General features: G+C 45.5%; 1 protein-coding gene across 1 annotated transcript; it reads left to right on the forward strand.

Moving 5' to 3' along the window:
* The first annotated feature begins 370 nt into the window (after positions 1–370).
* Positions 371–17622, forward strand: LOC145580972 (uncharacterized). The gene is made up of 10 exons (XM_081638051.1): positions 371–566; positions 774–1141; positions 1274–1734; positions 1929–2130; positions 14833–15116; positions 15225–15422; positions 15467–16316; positions 16427–16567; positions 17229–17336; positions 17500–17622. Exons 1-10 carry the CDS (start codon positions 371–373, stop codon positions 17620–17622), a joined length of 2931 nt encoding a protein of 976 aa, XP_081494177.1.
* The last annotated feature ends 427 nt before the right edge of the window (positions 17623–18049 follow it).

Below are 18049 nucleotides of genomic sequence, written 5' to 3' on the forward strand. Positions count from 1 at the left end.
TCTTCTCCATGGTTCTTCGATTTTGATAGGTTTCTTCATTAATCTTGATCTCCGATGGCTAAGAAGAAGAAGAAGAACATCTCTACACCTCAAGTTGCACAATAGAAGACTACTCATGAACCATTTAATGTAATTTTGGCTAATCTGAGAAACTCAGGCACCTCCTTTGTTCCAAGTCCGATTCAAGAGGTGGATGAGCAAATTACTCCGGCGCCGGGATTGGTTCACCCTTCTTGTGGTCCTGTTCCTTAAAGTGATGCTGAGACTATTGCTTTATTTCATGATGATGCTATTCGATCAGCAACTGCAGAAATCAAAAGAACAGTACCTAGGGTTTCTGGGTTTACTGTTCCATTGGATCTTCAGATTAATGGCCATCAATCTACTTCAGTTTCTTCTGATCCTCAATCCATTCCCCCCTGAACATCTTGATCAGGAAAAAGAGTATCGAACTGGAGCATTCACTGGGAAGCTGACTGCTGAGGGAGCTCCCCTGTCTTATGTTGCTCCGAAGGTGCAGGATGGGAAGCAAGTTTCCCAATTGCAGGATTCTGAGCTTCGTGAAGGTAATCAAAAGTGGTCTAATGCCTTAGTTTTTTATGTTGTTGGTTTCTATCCTACTATTGCTGATGTTCAACATTTTATAGCTCAACAATAGAGCAATGTGCATAAACCAGACATTTTCTAGCACAATGATAGGTACTTTATTATCAATCTTTATTCGATTGTTGACAAGGACACTATATTATGTTCTGGTCCACACATGTTCCTAGGTAAACCAGCAATAGTTAAACCTTGGAGCCCTAAGTTTGATTTTAGTGCAGAAATACTGAGGATTATTCCCTTGTGGGTTAAGTTCCCTAACCTACCATTGAACTGCTGGGGCTCTAACACCCTTAGTCGTATTGGCAGCTTACTTGGGGTGCCAATTTGTGTAGATGAGTGCACAACTAGACAATTGAGGGTGTCTTTTGTTAGGATTCTCATTGAAATTGATGTTACTAAGCCTATACCTAAATCTGTGTTTGTTGAGAGCCCTTCAAAGGAATTGTTGGAGCTTAAGGTGGTGTATGAGTGGACCCCACCCTTTTGCTCTAAGTGCAATAAGTTTGGCCATGACTGTGCTGCCAAGCCTGTTCCTGTTCCTCCAAAGAAGGACCAGAAATAACTAGTTGTTCCTGCAGCTCTTGCAAAGCAACATCAGGTCTAGGTTCCTAAACCCAATCAGGCCCCTACTATTGTCCCTGCTTCTGATAACACTGTTCATGGGCAGTCTGTTATCACTCCTTGTGTTCCTACTGCCCAGAACAACTTAGATGACGGTTGGAGAATTGTTGGAAGGAAAAGAAAAAGTCAGCATACTAGAGATAACCAGCCAGCTGCTACTTCAAATGCTTTTGTGGCATTAATGGCCAGTGAAACAGATGGTGTTGGTGGTTTTACTATTAATCCAATTGGAGGTGAGGCTAATCCCCCCTCTAGTGCCATGATTATCTCTGTTTGGAATGTTAGGGGGCTGAATGACCCTGGCAAAGTAGCTTCTGTAAAGAGGTTACTTCACTCTCATTCAATTGATGTGGTTGATATTCTAGAAACTAAAGTTAAAACTCATAATAGTGTTAGTTTTCAAAGGAAATTTGGTCCTGCTTGGTCTTGGCAGTGCATGATTGCTCTCCTAAGGGCAGGATTTGGCTTGGTTGGAATGCAGATAAGGTCACTGTTACTGTACTGCAGGTTAATGAGCAATTTATTCATTGTATTGTCCTTAGCAAGGATTTATTTACTCAGATTCAGCTCACTATGGTCTATGGTCTTCACTCTATTCATAATAGACTTCCCCTATGGGAAGGCATAAAGCATCTTTCTATTTAGCATTCCCCCTGGTTATGTGCTGGTGATTTTAACTCTGTCCTTAGTTCTCTAGACAGGTGCCATGGTAATGTTATTACTGACTATGAAACCAGGGACTTTCAGAACTTTGTTGATGATTTAGAGCTTATTGAGATCAAAAGTAAGGGAGCTTTCTATTCTTGGTCTAACAAAGCTCACTTTGGCACTAGAAGTCTTTCTAGGATTGATAGAGCTTTTGGTAACCAAGCCTGGCTGGATGCTCATGGTCATGTGGAAACTGTTTATTTAGCTCCTTCCCTTTCTGACCATAGTCCTATCTGTTTAGGGTAAAAATACCCCAAGTACGTGGCCCAATCTCATAGTGACACGTGGCCCAATAAGAAGGCGACACGTGGCATTATGAGAGGTTGACACGTGTCCTCCTGACAGGGTGACACATGTCAGCTACCTTTAAATACACAATACAACATCAGAAAGAGAAAAAGGCCTTGATTACATCAGGCCCAAATCCCGAGAAACACCTTGAATGCCGTAAAACGGCGCCCCCCCGTGACACATGGTTACCCTTGATTGCGCAGCCAATCACGTCACGAAATTCTAGGGTATAAACCCTAGAGGGGCACATGTTCCCACCCCTATAAATACCCCAATCATTTATGATGGGAGGGGGGATTAGGACATAACATAAATATAGAGCATTAAAAAGCTCCAACTTCTCTCTACTTTCTCTCTCTAGCTTTTCCGATTTTCGATCTCTAACTTGATCGTCGGAGGCGAATATTCCGATAAACGGAATATTCGTTGTTTTGCAGGTGTCCAAGTCTCATTGTCAGAAGAACGCGACCAGTATCCGAGGAGTTCACAAAAAACCCCAAAACATTTGGCGTCGTCTGTGGGGATACTCGTCCGTTATGGCAATAGATGGTCAGACACCTAATACTGGTCCTCGTCCAGGCGAGGACGGATATGTAGAAGACTTACGTACAACCATACATTCTAGCAATCCTTCGACTGCCTCATTTCAAGAGGCCGAACAACCTCCTGTTACCCCAGCTACCCTAATGGCCGAGCTGACTAAGCTCCGCAAAGAGTTGGCCTCCAACCGGCAAAAGGGGGGAGGAGGTACTTCCAAGAAAACACACAACAAGACCAATGCAACTGATGCTGGTAATACCCCATTCCGTCGTCCGCATGGAAGGTCTCCCCGAGTCCCATGGACCAACCTCTCTAGCCTGTTGGCGAAAACACAGTCGGCTGGGGGGAGGGGTAGACAACCGAAAAGAGTTGAGACTGAGCCGTCACAGCGTTTCAAAGATGCAAGGGATTACATTCGACACAAGCAAAGGGAGAGGGCCGCATACTCTGACACGGCCTCTACCCCAACCATGCCGGATGAAGTCTCCAACCAATCTTTCTCTCAATACACCAACACGACCGTCTCCAGCAGAAGTCAAGCCGCTCATACTATTACTCCCATTCCAGTTTAGCCATCACAATATCAGCCCCCTCAAGTACTCAATGGGTTGATATAGCCAACTCCCCAAGTCTTTGGGCAATATGGGTCGTATGGCCAGGTGTTCGGCCAGGCTCCCTACTTGGCTGGAACGTCCGTGCAGCCTGAGCCCATCGATTGGCAGATGCGTTTGTTGAATTTGGGAGATAAGCCGCCTCCGTTTTCACAAGACATACTAACGTCCCCTCAACCAGCAAAAGTGAAGAGTGTATTAGTGGGTGCCTATGATGGTACGGGCAACCCAGAGGAACATATTACCTCGTACAGGAATTTGATGTACTTGCAAAGTGTAGATGATGCTACATGGTGCAGATGCTTCCCGGCCACTCTTAAGGGGGTGGCCCAGGATTGGTTTAACAGCCTTCCGGCCGGATGCATAAATTGCTTTACTACCCTCAGTTTGTTGTTTGTGGGAAATTTCTCATACAACATCCCACCAAGAAAGACAAGTCTCAACTTGGAAACAATTTTTCAAGGGAAGAATGAAGGACTACGCTCATACGTCCAAAGATTTAACCAAGAAAAAGCCCAAATTCATAATCTTCCGGACGAAATGGCATACTCAGAATTTCTCCGGGGATTAAGGCATAATGGTTTTAAGTTTGATTTGGTAAGGAAAAAGATTCGGTCATACGCAAGTGTATTGCGGGAAGCCGAAGCCTATATTGAGGCCGCAGACTTTTGTTCGCTCACCAAATCAGAACAGCCGGCCAAGGGGGCTGAAAAGAAGCAATCTTCTCAGCAAGACTCGGCCGGCCGAAAGAAAGAAGGAAGCAAAAGAAAAGAAATTTGGGTAGCTGATGATAAGCAACCCAAGTCAAAGAAAAGCAAGACGTACGAGCCTCAGTATGAGTTCAACAAGGATGGCTACTCCATTTTGATGGAGATAAAGGACAAGTTTGAGTTTGAGAAGCCTCAGCCTTTGAGAGGCTCGGCCCAGTACAGAAACAAGAACAAGTATTGTCATTACCACAAGGATGTAGGTCATGACACGAACGATTGTATCAATCTGAAGAGGTTGTTGGATAAGTTGGCCGACAAGGGTCTGCTGAAACCTTATGTGACCAAGTCCAAATTCACCTACAAACGGACATACAACACGTCCGAGAAAAGGCAACAAAGTGATAAGAAAAATGACAAGGAAGATGATGGGAATAACACTGATTCAGGTTTTGTGGCCGTGATATCAGGAGGCTTTGCTTCAGGCGGCCCAACCATGAAAGGAATCAAGCAGGATGCTCGAAATTTGTCAAATGTGATGCAAACGGATGTCGTTAAGGCCGAGCCATTTCCTGAAGTGATCATAAGTGAGGCTGACCGTGGAGAGGTCAGGGATTTGCACAATGATCCCATGGTCTTTGTCATGAAGATAGCAAATTTGAAGGTGGGACGAATATTGATTGATACGGGCAGTTCGGCCGATATCATCAGCTTGTTTGCCCTAAGGAATTTAAGCTTCCTAGAAGATGCTCTCCAGAATATCACTCACCCCTTGGTAGGATTTGGGGGGAATGTCATTCATCCCGTCAGACGGATTGATCTTCCAATCCGTTTTGGGCAGAAGGGAGAAGGGAGAAGGGAGAGACATGGTCGTCCATTTCCTTGTTGTTAAAGAGTTGACCGGCTACAACGTCATCCTTGGCCACCCCACTCTGAATGCAGCCAAGGCGGTCATAGTGCCTCACTTAATGTTGTTGAAGTTTGAAAGGTCGGACGGAAAAATTGGAACAATTCAAGGAAGTCAGAGAATGGCTAAGGAATGTAATCAGCTGGCCGTGAAGCCAACAGCGCGCGGCCCAAAACTGTCCGAGCCAAAGGACGAAGGAACCTCACTCCCAGCATACCAGGTCGGCCAGAAGCGTAAGGCGGCCAGGGCAGAAGAAGCCTAGCAATTAATGACTGTCGGCCGGCCAGATGAGTTGAGGCCCCAGCCGGCCGGTAGCCACTAGGATATAGTGCTTGACTCCAACCACCCAGAACGGACAGTTAGTGTCGGCACTATAGCTTTGGGATTGCTTGGGGATGAGTTAGTTCAGCTTTTAAGAGAATTCAAAGATGTGTTTGCATTTGAAGTTGGTGAAATGCCATGGATAAGTCCTGACCTGGCCGTGCACAAGTTGGCCGTGAATCCTTTGATAAAACCTGTCCGCCAGAAGAAGAGGAATCACGGAGAAAAGAGGAATCAGGCGGCCGCAGCAGAGGTGAAAAAGCTGCTGGACGCCGGTTTCATTCGGCAATGCTTCTACCCAGATTGGGTGGCCAATGTAGTTCTTGTGAAAAAGCCGAATGGGACTTGGAGAATGTGCGTGGACTACACAGACTTGAACAAGGCGTGTCCTAAGGATAGCTTCCCGTTGCCTAAGATTGACCGTTTGGTTGATTCTACGGCTGGACATGCCCTAATGAGTTTTATGGACGCATACTTCGGATTCCATCAAATTCCCTTGTGGGAAGAAGATCAGGAAAAGACAGCGTTTGCGACCGAGCAATGCCATTCGGCCTCAAGAATGCCCCTGCCACATTTCAGAGGCTTGTTAACACAGTCTTTAGAGACCAGCTCGGCCGGAACATGGAGGCGTACATTGATGACATGATTGTCAAGTCAAAAGAGCCGGCCGACCATCTCAAGGATCTACGAGAAACGTTCACCGAACTCAGGCGGCATAAGATGATGTTGAATCCAAAGAAGTGTGTATTTGGTGTTGAGTCCGGCAAGTTTCTCGGATTTTTGATTGATCAACGTGGAATTGAGGCCAACCCTGAAAAAATTCAAGCCGTCCTTGATATGAAGTTTCCAAGAACAATTAAGGAGGTGCAAAGACTGACCGGCTGTTTAGCAGCCCTTGGAAGATTTTTGTCAAGGTCAGGGGATAAGTGTCGTTACTTTTTTCAAACCATTAAGAAGAAAGCCATGTTCGAGTGGACAGAGGAGGCCGAGGAAGCATTCGTACAGTTGAAAAGTCACTTGCATACATTGCCTCGCCTCGTCAGTCCGCTCAAGAATGAGAAGCTATATATCTATCTTGCCATCTCTGAACATTCTCTAAGTGCCGTCCTTCTTGCTGAGAGGGACGGCCATCAGGTCCCGGTGTATTTTATCAGCCATGTACTTCACAATGCTGAGCTTAAGTACCCCCCAATTGAAAATTTTGGCCTGGCCTTGTACATGGCATCAAAGAAGCTGCGGCCGTACTTTTTGGCATATTCAATTGTGGTCTACACAGACCAACCTTTGAAGAAGTCGTTCTCAACGTTAGAAGCAAGTGACCGCGTGCTTAAGTGGGCTTTGGAACTCAGGGGCTTTGACCTTGTGTTTGAACCAAGGAAGGCAATCAAGGGGCAAGTATTTGCGGATTTCTTGGCTGAAATGACTCGGCCTGATCTTCAGCCGGCCGGGGACCAAGTTTGGAAAGTGTTTGTGGATGGTAGTGCAACAACGACCGGGTGTGGTGCTGGTGTTATATGTGAATCTCCTAAAGGAGACAAATATGAGTATGCGTTGAGATTTCAGTTCCAAGCGTCAAACAATGAAGCTGAGTACGAAGCATTGTTGGCCGGCCTAAGGATGTGTAAAGCGGTCGGGGCAACCAAAGTTGAAGTGTGCTCGGACTCCCGGCTAATAGTCCACCAAGTCAATGGTGGCTTCGAAGCTAGGGAGCCGGCCATGATGAAGTGTGCAGCTAGTGAAGGATGAGGCCGAGTGCCTAGAACATTTCTCCCTCAGACAAGTACCTCGATCAGAAAATCATCAAGCAGACGCGCTCTCTAAATTGGCTTCCTCGGCATCATGTGATACTCCAAGATCAGTGTTTTGGGAAGTAAAGGAGAAAAGGAGTATTGATGCCGAGCCCGTTCAGATAATAGATAGAAGTTCAACCTGGATGGACGGAATTATTTCCTATCTAAGGGATGGAATACTTCCGGACGACCCAAAATAGAGTTGGCTAATGAAGAGGAGAGCGGCCTGGTTCGAGATGAAGGATGGGGAGCTATTCAAAAGAGCTTTTGTGAAGCCTTATCTTAAATGTATAACTCCTGAAAGAGGGCATGATGTGTTGGACGACCTCCATCAGGGGCATTGTGGCTCACATATTGGAGGACGAGCCTTAACTGAAAAAGCGACACATTTGGGATATTACTGGCCGAGCTTGAATATGGACGCCATGCAAATGGTGAAAAAATGTGACAAGTGCCAAAGGTTTTCAACCCTTATTCATCGTCCAGCAAATAGTCTATCAGCCATCAGTAGTCCGCTTCCTTTTGCTAAATGGGGCATGGACATTTTGGGGCCGTATTCTCCTGCATCCGGCCAGAGATGATATGTACTAGTGGCAGTAGACTACTTTACTAAATGGGTTGAAGCTGAGGCCGTCCAGGGCATCAAATGGACGGATGTGTCAGCCTTCATTTGGAAGAGCATAATCACTCGATATGGGGTACCTCAGTCAATGGTGTTCGACAATGGACCTCAGTTTGAGACGCGCCAACTCAAGGAATGGTTGGGGGACCAGGGCATAACTCATTGTTTTGCCTCAGTCGGCCGACCACAAGCTAATGGCCCAGTTGAGGCCTATAACAAGCTGATTTCAAATGGGATCAAGCGCAAGCTTGAAAAGGCGGGCGGCCTATGGGCAGATGAGTTGGTTAATGTGCTATGGTCCATACGAACAACAGCAAAGAGCTCAACAGGGGAGACTCCATTCTTTTTGGTCTATGGAGCTGAGGCTGTACTCCCAATTGAAATGTACGAGCCCACTTTGCGGGTAATGCTCTATGATGAATCGGCCAATTGGGAGGCCATGAAGACCGCTCTAGACTTTCTTCCAGAAGCTAGGGTCAATGCGGCGCTTAGACATGAAATTTATCGCTTAAGGATGACAAGGGCATATAACCGCCGAGTGTCTAAGCGGCCACTCAAAATGGGGGATCTAGTGTTGAGGAAAATGGAAGCTGTTGGCCGTGCCAATGAGGACGGCAAGTTGACCCCAAACTGGGAGGGGCCGTACCGAATCAGGGAAGAAGTCCGAGACGGCACATATCGCCTTGAAGCAATTGATGGCCGTCTGATCCCACGGACATGGAACACTGACAATCTGAAGAAATATCATGTTTAAGTTTCTCTAAGAACTTAGCCAAAAAGCTGTGTATACAGCTAGGTCTATTGACCGAGCCATGTAATCAAAGCCATACGACCGCAACAATGTACTTTTGACAAAATTAATGAAAAGTCAAGCATTGTTGAACTATTTTGCTATTTTACTTATCTTTATTTGCATATTATGATTTGTAATTAAAGGTCGGGTGAAATGACTTACTAAGTTGCTTCCAATATAGCAACACGGCTTATCAGTCTTACTGAGTGGCCGAAGCAAAAAGGAAGCAAGATTGCTTCCGATGGAGCAATTCGACCACGAAAACAAAAAAAAAACTGATTCAATTCAGAGAACAATGCGTCTGCACCAATTCAAGGCAGACGGTTGAGGCAAGGTATTCTGAACTTGTTTTAAAAAGCAAGTGTCCTTTACAAATAAGGCAAGGGCATACCTAGGCGTTTAGCCTAGCCGAACCAGGAATCTCTAAGTTGAGATAATACTTGGGATTTCAAGGGTACGTCCGAGCGATAGTTTCAACGGACTACTCGTACAAAGATAGCTGAACAGCCAATTAAATTGATTCGGTGCTTCACCTAGTCCAAGGGAAATCATTACTATGATTTGATTAACTTGCTAGTCGTCATACCCTTTAAGGCATAAAAACTACCAAGTTAATCAAACATCTTAGAGAATGGACTAGGCGAACACCGAATAAAGGGGCATACCCCTAGGAGCGTACGAAATAGCATAATATTGAGACGTACGAAAAACATTCAAAAAGCACAACATTGCAAAAAAATTGCTAAGTATGAAACAGAATTAAAGAACCGCTCAACGGGCGGACGAAATCTTCATTAAACTGACCGCGTAAAAGGCGGCCGAAATGTTTACAAAACCTCTCAAACAAGCGGCCTCAAAAAAAAAAAAAAAAAAAAAAAAGAGAGTACAGAATAAGCTAAGTGAATAAAAAATGCATAAAGAGAAAGCTGGGAAGCTGAACAGACGGTTGTTGGAGGACCTGAGCTCTACTTAGCCGTATCATCTTTGGCAGGCTCCTCCGCAACCTTGGCATCCTCGACCGGAGCGGCATCACCGTCCGCCTCCTCCTCCTCATCCTCTCCCTCCCCCTCGTCCTCTCCGGACTCAAGAGAAGTAACTACCAGCTCTGGAGGAGGCTGGCCGACCCTCTTCGCCTCTTCCCTGAGGCAGACATAGTTCAGCCGCTTCTTAAAGTGTTCTTCATAGTATGCGGCCTCACCATCATCCACCATCAGCTCGAAGGCATCGAAGAAGTATGCTCTAAGCCTGTCTTCGGCATTCTGCTCAATGCGGACGATTTCCTCCGCGCTGGGCGGCCGAGGAGCTTTTAGCTGCTCAGCATAGTCCGAAACGGACTTCTTCAAGGCCTCAACCTCGGCCTTCAGCGCGTCCGCTTCGTCCAAAGCAGACTTAAGGTTGGCTTGGGCCAACTTCAGCTCACTCTTCAAGGCCTCAAACGCCTCGAAGCCCAGCCTCCATTTCTCTTTCTCCAAGACGGCCTCGTCCCTCTCAACCCGCATGGCCTCCCTGGCCAAGGACTCCTCTTCGAGTGCCTTGCCCAGTTTGACCAGGTCTTTAGTTTGTCGCGCCGCCTTGTCGGCCAGCGCGGTTATTTGGGTCTCAAGATGCACCCGTTGGACGGCGGTCGTCCCCGTCACAGCATCCTCGGCCTTCCTGATTTCGAGCCAAGCCTGCTTCAGCCGCTCGTTCTCTTTATCCTTCCATTCAAGGAAGGCGTTCAGGCGGAGGAAGAGCTGCGGACAGAAGAAGGAAACTTAGTCAAATATAGAAAAATTTGCTAAGTGTTGGAAAGAAAAGGTATAGAGAAAAGGAGACGTACCTCAGCAGTACAGTTGAGCATAGGGCCGAGGAAGCCCTCATTAATTCCCCGCAGCTTATCACGCTGCGCTTGGGGAACCGCGCGAACCATGGCCTCGCGCATGGCCTTCCTGTCCGCGCCAGTCAGTGACTGGCCGGGCAGCCTCATTTGCAACTCCTCTGAGATGTCTGCGGACGACCGTGCAAGAAGAGTTAGCTAAAATTTACAAGTACAAGTAAATCAAATGGTACAAGAATAAAGAAGAAAGGCTAACCAGTGGAGAAGCTTGGAGGAGAGAGATTGATGGGAGGGGGCGGCAAAGAGGCGTCCCCCTCGTTGTCTAAACGGCCAACAGTGTCACTGGCCGACTGACTGGCATTTAACCAATCAGATTTCTTAACTACCTCGACATGCGGAGTCGAGGTGAGGCCGGTCATTTTTTCCGGGGTTGACTTACCCCCGTCGTCCATAGGGACGGACGAATCGTGGACCTGATCAGCAACAGGTTCCACGGGCTTGGAGACCCCGCTTTGTGTCAGCCGGGGCTGTTCTCCTTGAGACTGCGTTGTAGCAGTCTGCGACTTTGCCTTGGCCGCGGATTTTGAAGGCGTCCTGGTTGCAACCGTCTTCCTCCTTTTAGATGCGTTCGCATCAGAAGTGGACGAAGCCGGCTGCTTCCTCCTTGCCCTCGGAGTAGAAGAAGACTGTAAAAACACAAGCAAAGTTAGAAAAATTTCAACAAGGCAAAGAACGTTACAGCGTCCGTGTGAATTGGGGAAGGAGCTCCCTCCCAACATGCCTGAACGGACGAAATGCGTCCGTGCAAACTCGGGAAGTAGGCTCCTCCCAATACAGCAGAATGGACAATGAGAAAAGAAAAACTCAAAAAATAAACAAAGTGTTTACCTCCTTGATTTGCTCGTACATCTTGAACCGAGCCTTGTATCGGGCAATGTCCACCTCGGACATAGCCACCTCCCCCTTTTGTGCTGGGTCAAGCATAGCGTACGCCTCCGCTGCAAAGAGAAAAAAGCAAAGTGTTAGAATATCTTTCTAAAAAACTTTACGTGCGTACAAAAAGTTTATATATCTAAGTGTCCACCTTGGGGCATGTTCTGGTACAGGCCGTACGCAGACATAAAGGTAGTGTCCCTAAGCCAATTGGCAAGAGGAACCCAATGGCGAGGGACACGTTCAGTTTTGTTACCCCGATTGACCTTGAAATATTCAAGTTGGTGCTCGTGGCTTGGATGGATGGGCGGCTTCTCAGGTTTATGATCCCCGCGTCCGAGCTGAATGGGATCTAGATGACACTTGTTCATGCGGAGGTTGAACTCCACATCTTTGGTTTTGATGCGGTAGAATCTGTGCTTCCAGTCCCTCCATTTGCTGACACGGTCGACCACAACCATGTAATCCCTGGTCGCACTCAAGACGAGCCAACCATCCGTATCTTTTTCCAGCCGAGTAAGTGAGTGCATCTTACAGAAGACCGCAAAGTCTGGCGTGAAACCGTTGCAGATGCACGTCACCAAATACCCAAAGATATTTAACCAACTGTTTGGCGTCAGTTGGAAAAGGCCAATGTCATACTCGTCTAGAACTGTCCGGACGAATGGATGAAGAGGGAAGCGAAGGCCTACATCCAAGGCGGCCCTATAAACGCAAAAGGCCCTTTTGCGCGGCTTCTCATCATCCCAGGTAGCCACAGCAATGGCTTTCCTAGGGACTTGTATCTCAAATCCCTCCCCCAAATGGAGGGACTCCTTGTACTCCTCAAACTCTTTCTTCAGGAACTTCAGGGCCGTCTCTCCAACTGTACAGGCGTACGGGTCCCTGAAGTTATCAATGTTGGCGACGTTTTCTTCGGCCGCCGCCTCACCTTCGGCCGTCTCACCCACGGCCTCTTTCTCGACTTCTTCTTCTTCCATTTGGTGAGAGGGGGCACTTTCGAATTCAGAAGACAACACCCTATCCAGGTCTGCTGCCTCGGCCGAGCTTCGGCCTCTTGAGTTGATTATGCCCATGGAAGAAGGAACGCCCTCCTCAACTAATGGACGCTTGCCTTTGTCTTTGGCAGCGTCCGCCCCGTTCCCCGAAGGAGGGGTGTTGCGAATAGGCAGATCGGACGGTTCCCTGATTGAGATTCCCGTCATAGGTCTGTCCGCCCCGCCCAGTTGGAGCACAGGTTGAGAGGAAGAGGGGACAGACGAACCAGCAGCGTCCGCCCCAAGATTGGTAGGATGGTCTTTGCAGGCTACCAGCTCGGCCTCATCCATGACTGAGCTGGAAAATTGAGGGAACCTAAGTCCCGGAGCAAGAATGGACGAGGCGCCTTGAGCTTGTTGGCGTTCCTCAAAAGAAGAAGTGACCTCCACGGCCAAGTGATGAGAGCCAGTGGAGGCGGTCGTTGTTTGGGTGGTGGAGGTAGTCTCCACCTCCATGGTACTTGGGTTATTAGGGTCATAAGGGACCCTAGGGTGAACCAGACTACCGTTTGGGTTCCTGGCCGCATGAAGATCGCGCGTACGCATTGTTCTTGCCATTGCCTGTGGGGACAAAGAAGAATAAGTGGGGGTGAGTATGTACGCACCAGACATAGACTCACTCCAAGGAGACAACTCTTCTCCGTCCACTCTAGACTCCTCAGTCCCAGGAGAACGGCCGGCCTCATGAGGAGAGTCGGACGAAGCCGAGTATGGATCCAGAATTGAAATAAAAGAAAAAATACAAGAAAAGAAAGAAGTGTAGACGGCCTACCTTTGTACGTTCTGAAAACTTCGAAAGTGTTCTTGGTGTTGTTGAAGATTGACTGGAAAACTCAAAAAAATGCCCGGACAACTCAAACTCACGGCGGCGCTCTTGAAGATTAAAAGGAAAATCACTTTCTCTCACTAGACTGCTCTGACTTCTCTCTAGAATTCACAATTGGGTAAAGTGTGAAAATGAGAATTCACTTCCCATATTTATAGAATGAACTTATGGGGGCAAAATGGTAAAACCATCTTTCCCGCCTAAACATTCAAACGGTAATTTTTTGAGAAATTACTCGAAGAAAGGGACAGAATGACGTTAGGGTTCTGTTAACTTATGTGAAAAAATCAGGCGGACAATTGACGGCACGTCAAAGTGGGTTGAAGTGAGTTAAGTCACAAATTCAAGAGATTTACACCTTCAACACTTAGTCTCCAGAACTTAAAAATATCTAAGAGGAAAATGCGTCCGCCCAGTTCCCAGACGTTTAGTCCAAAGGGGAAAGTTCAGACGTACGCAGCATGATGAAAGAACCATAGAGTATGTGGACGCTCTGGGTAGTTAGGAGATAAGCTTCTCCCATCAGAACGTCCAGACCAAAATAGGAGGACGTCTAGTCCCACTGCTGAGGCCGCTCTGGGTGGCTAGGAGATAAGCTCCTCCCAGAGTGCGAGAGCGTCCAAACTAAAAGGCAAGGATGTTTATTTTAAATGCTGTGGACGCCCTGGGTAGTTAGGAGATAAGCTCCTCCCAGAGCATGAAGACGTCCAGTCCAAAGTATGTGGACGTCCAAATGAACCAAGGGTTAAGCCTCTCTCAGAGTACGAGAACGTCCAGTACACAATGTGGACGCCCAAATGAGCAAGAAGACAAGCTCACTCTAGACTATGAGGACGTCCAGAACAAAATATACGGACGTCCAGGTATCAAAAAGAGCTTTGAGTCCAAACTATATGGACATCCAGGGCAGATGGGAGGTAAACCCAACCCAGAGTACATGGACGTCCAGAATGGAAGATCAGAGGAGGCGGCCAGTAAGTGTACGAGCCACCCCCTCTGAGGGGCAAATGTTTAGGGTAAAAATACCCCAAGTACGTTGCCCAATCTCATAGTGACACATGGCCCAATAAGAAGGCGACACGTGGCATTATGAGAGGTTGACACGTGTCCTCCTAACAGGGTGACACATGTCAGCTACCTTTAAATATACAATACAACATCAGAAAGAGAAAAAGGCCTTGATTACATCAGGCCCAAATCCCGAGAAACACCTTGAATGCCGTAAAACGGCGCCCCCCGTGACACGTGGCGACCCCTGATTGCGCAGTTAATCACGTCACGAAATTCTAGGGTATAAACCTAGAGGGGCACATGTTCCCACCCCTATAAATACCCCAATCATTTATGATGGGAAGGGGGATTAGGACATAACATAAATATAGAGCATTAAAAAGCTCCAACTTCTCTCTACTTTCTCTCTCTAGCTTTTCCGATTTCCGATCTCTATCTTGATCGTCGGAGGCGAATATTCCGATAAACGGAATATTCGTTGTTTTGCAGGTGTCCAAGTCTCATTGTCAGAAGAACGCGACCAGTATCCGAGGAGTTCACAAAAAACCCCGAAACACTATCTTATTGGACATTTGCCCTGCCCCTGTAGGGAAGGGAAGACCTTTAGGTTCTTGAACTGTATTGCTTATCACCCTGAGTTCCTTGATACTGTGTCTCAGGCCTAGAATTTTGGTAATGCTGGAACTTGGTAGAAGCTTAAAGCTGTGAAAGCTGGTATTAAATCTTTGAGCACCAAACATTTTGGTGATATTGATGAGAAGCTTGATCAAGCTCATAATGAGCTTCTTGATATTCAGAATTTGATGGCTCAGAACATTGATGATACTGATCTCTGTATTAAAGAAGATGAAGCTATCAGAGTAGTTAAGCACTGGACTGATATTCAAGAGAGTATTTTCAAGCAAAAATCTAGGATTAACTGGATCAAGCTTGGAGATGGCAACTCTCACTATTTTTTCTCTATAATGAAGACCAAGTAGGCTAGGAACAGGATTGATTCTATTTTTGACTCTAATCAGGTGCTTCTTAAGGATCCTAATTTTGTCTCAAATGAGATAATCTCCTTTTACAAGTCTCTTTGAAGGACTAAGGCTCCCTGTCTTCCTGCTATTGACCTTGTTACTATGAGAAGAGGTAAGCAACTTAGTTTAGCTGCTCAACAATCTCTTATTCAACCTATTTCTCATGCTGAAATTGATGATGCGTTTAAGGATATTGATAACATTAAGGCTCCTAGTATTGATGGTTTTAAACTTTCTTCTTTAAAAGAGCTTGGCATATTGTGAAAGATGATATTTATGCTAGTGTTATTGATTTCTTTGATAGAGGAATTTTGCAGAAACAATGGAACTGCACTTCTATAACTCTGGTCCCTAAGGTGCTTAATGCTTCTCATGTTAAGGATTTCAGGCCTATATCTTGCTGTAATGTGGTCTACAAGCTTATTTCTAAAGTTATCACTGCTAGACTTGCTAGTGTCATTGGTGAAGTTAATAATGATGCTCAAGCAGGTTTTATTCCTGGGAAACATATTGGGGATAACATTTTGCTTGCAATTGAGCTAATCAAAGGTTTCAATCATGAATTTATCTCTCCTAGATGTATGGTTAAGGTGGATATGAAGAAAGCTTATGACTCAGTTGAATGGAGTTTTCTGATTTCTGTTCTTCAAGAATTGGGCTTCCCTCAAGTCTTTGTTAATTGGATCTGGAATTACCTTACTTCTGTCTCTTACATTATTCTCATCAATGATATTTCTACCCTTCACTTTGAAGCCAGGAAAGGGTTAAGACAGGGTGATCCCATGTCCCCCTTTCTTTTTGCTATAGGCATGAAATACCTTTCCAGATGCCTTCGTGAGCTTAGCTTGAATCCTGATTTTAACTTTCACCCTAGATGTGAAAAGCTTGGCTTGACTCATATGATGTTTGCTGATGATTTATTGCTATTTTCTAGAGCTGATGATACTTCTGTTCAGCTGCTTTTCCAGGCCTTCACTAAATTCTCTAAAGCTTCTAGCTTGTCTACCAATCTGGATAAGAGTGAGGTGTTTTTTGGTGGGGTTCCTGCTGAGATTGAGGTTGCTCTTAGGGGCCTGCTGGGAATCTCTCAAGGTGTCATTCCTTTTAAATACTTGGGGTTCCTCTTTCTTTTAAAAAACTTACTATATCTCAATGTAAGCCTTTAGTTGAGAAGGTTACAACAAGGATTCAAGGGTGGATGGCAAAGCATCTTTCTTATGTTGGCAAGCTTCAATTGGTTAAGAGTGTTTTATTTGTTATTCAGAATTACTGGGCCCAAATTTTCATTCTCCCTAAGAAAATTCTAAAGGAGATTGAAGCAAGGTTCAGGTGCTTTCTTTGGACTAATTTTTCAGCCTTTTCTAAGAAGTCTTTGGTGGCTTGGAGTAATATCTATCTTCCCAAGGTGTGTGGTGGTTGGAATATACTCTCTCTCCCTGAGTGGAACAAGGCTGTTGCCACAAAGCTTCTTTGGGATATTGCTCACAAAGCTGATAATCTTTGGGTTAAGTGGGTACACATCTACTATTCCAAGAATAGAGATTGCTGGACTACCCCTGCTCCTAGTAAATGCTCTTAGTTCTTGAAAAAGATTCTTAGCTGCAGGGATATAGTAAACAATTCGGGAGGCTGGGATACCTTTACTCAAGGTGATGGGATGAAGATTAAGAAGCTTTTATGTTGCTATTAGACCCCAGTCTCCCAAGGTTCCTTGGAAAAGACTTATTTGTAATAATTTGGCTACTCCTAAGAGCACTTTCATATTATGGCTGGCTCTTTGGAATAGACTTGTTACAAAGGACAGACTAGTTCAATGGGGGATTTCTTGTGATCTTAAATGCTTCTTCTGTTTGCAAGAGAATGAGAGTATTCGGCATTTGTTCTTTGATTGTACTTTTTCAAGGCAGGTCTAGAGAAATTTTTTGACTATTATGAAGATTTCCTAGGTTGTCCAGAAATTTGATGATGAAATTGAATGGCTAAAGAGGAACTGTAGAAAATCCAGCATGAAAGGTAAGCTGTTGCAAGCTATTTTTACTGAAATTGTGTATATCATTTGGATTCAGAGGAATTCAGTTCTTTTCACAGGAAGCTACAAAAATGTTGAGAGTTCAATTAGGGACATTATCTTCAGAATTGCTTGTAGATGTCCTGTTGCTAGCATGAAATATCTGGTTATTTAGCTTCTTTTAGCTGCCTGCTTGTGTTCGGTTCTTTGGTTCTGTTTGGTGGACTTTCTGGTTATGCTTCTTTTTCTGTCTTTTTGATGTCTGGAATTTTGTGATGCTTCTGTCTAATCCTATTGTGCAGTGGGGCCTGTCATGCAACTGAGTCTAGAGCATCTTGCTTCTGTTTGCTTCTGTTGCTGTGCTGCTTCTGGTGCCTGGCACCCTTCCTAGAAGGTGGTCAGATGCATCAGAGGCAGTCTTGGCTCCTGTTCTTGTGGTGAACCCTTCCTAGAAGGTGGCACCATGATTGCAGGAATTGTTAGGGTGTTTGATTGCCTTTTTTCAAGGCTTGTGTAGTTTGGGGGTTACATCTTAGCTTGTTGTAAGTTGTAATTTTTTCTCTGTTCTCCTTTTGGTAATAAATTTTTTATTTTCCAAAAAAAAAAAGTTTCTTTAGAGTATTTTGAAACAGTCATTGTGATTATTCATTTTATTATTCCTTTTATTAATAAAAGATAGTTGTTTTCCGCTGCAATTCGAGTAATTAAATAAGTCTTACGTTTTCACGTGGCGGTAATACGCCCAAATCTATCTCTACGGTATTTGTATATGTATAAATATAGTATTTACGTAGAGGGAGATTTGGGGGTGTTACACTAAAATTGGGTTTTTCTAAGCTATGCCCCCGCGGTTGTTGAGTTTCTAAGTTGTACCTATGC

Source organism: Chenopodium album, chromosome 15 (assembly GCF_948465745.1).
Source record: "Chenopodium album chromosome 15, dcCheAlbu1.1, whole genome shotgun sequence".
Lineage (NCBI taxonomy): Eukaryota > Viridiplantae > Streptophyta > Magnoliopsida > Caryophyllales > Amaranthaceae > Chenopodium > Chenopodium album.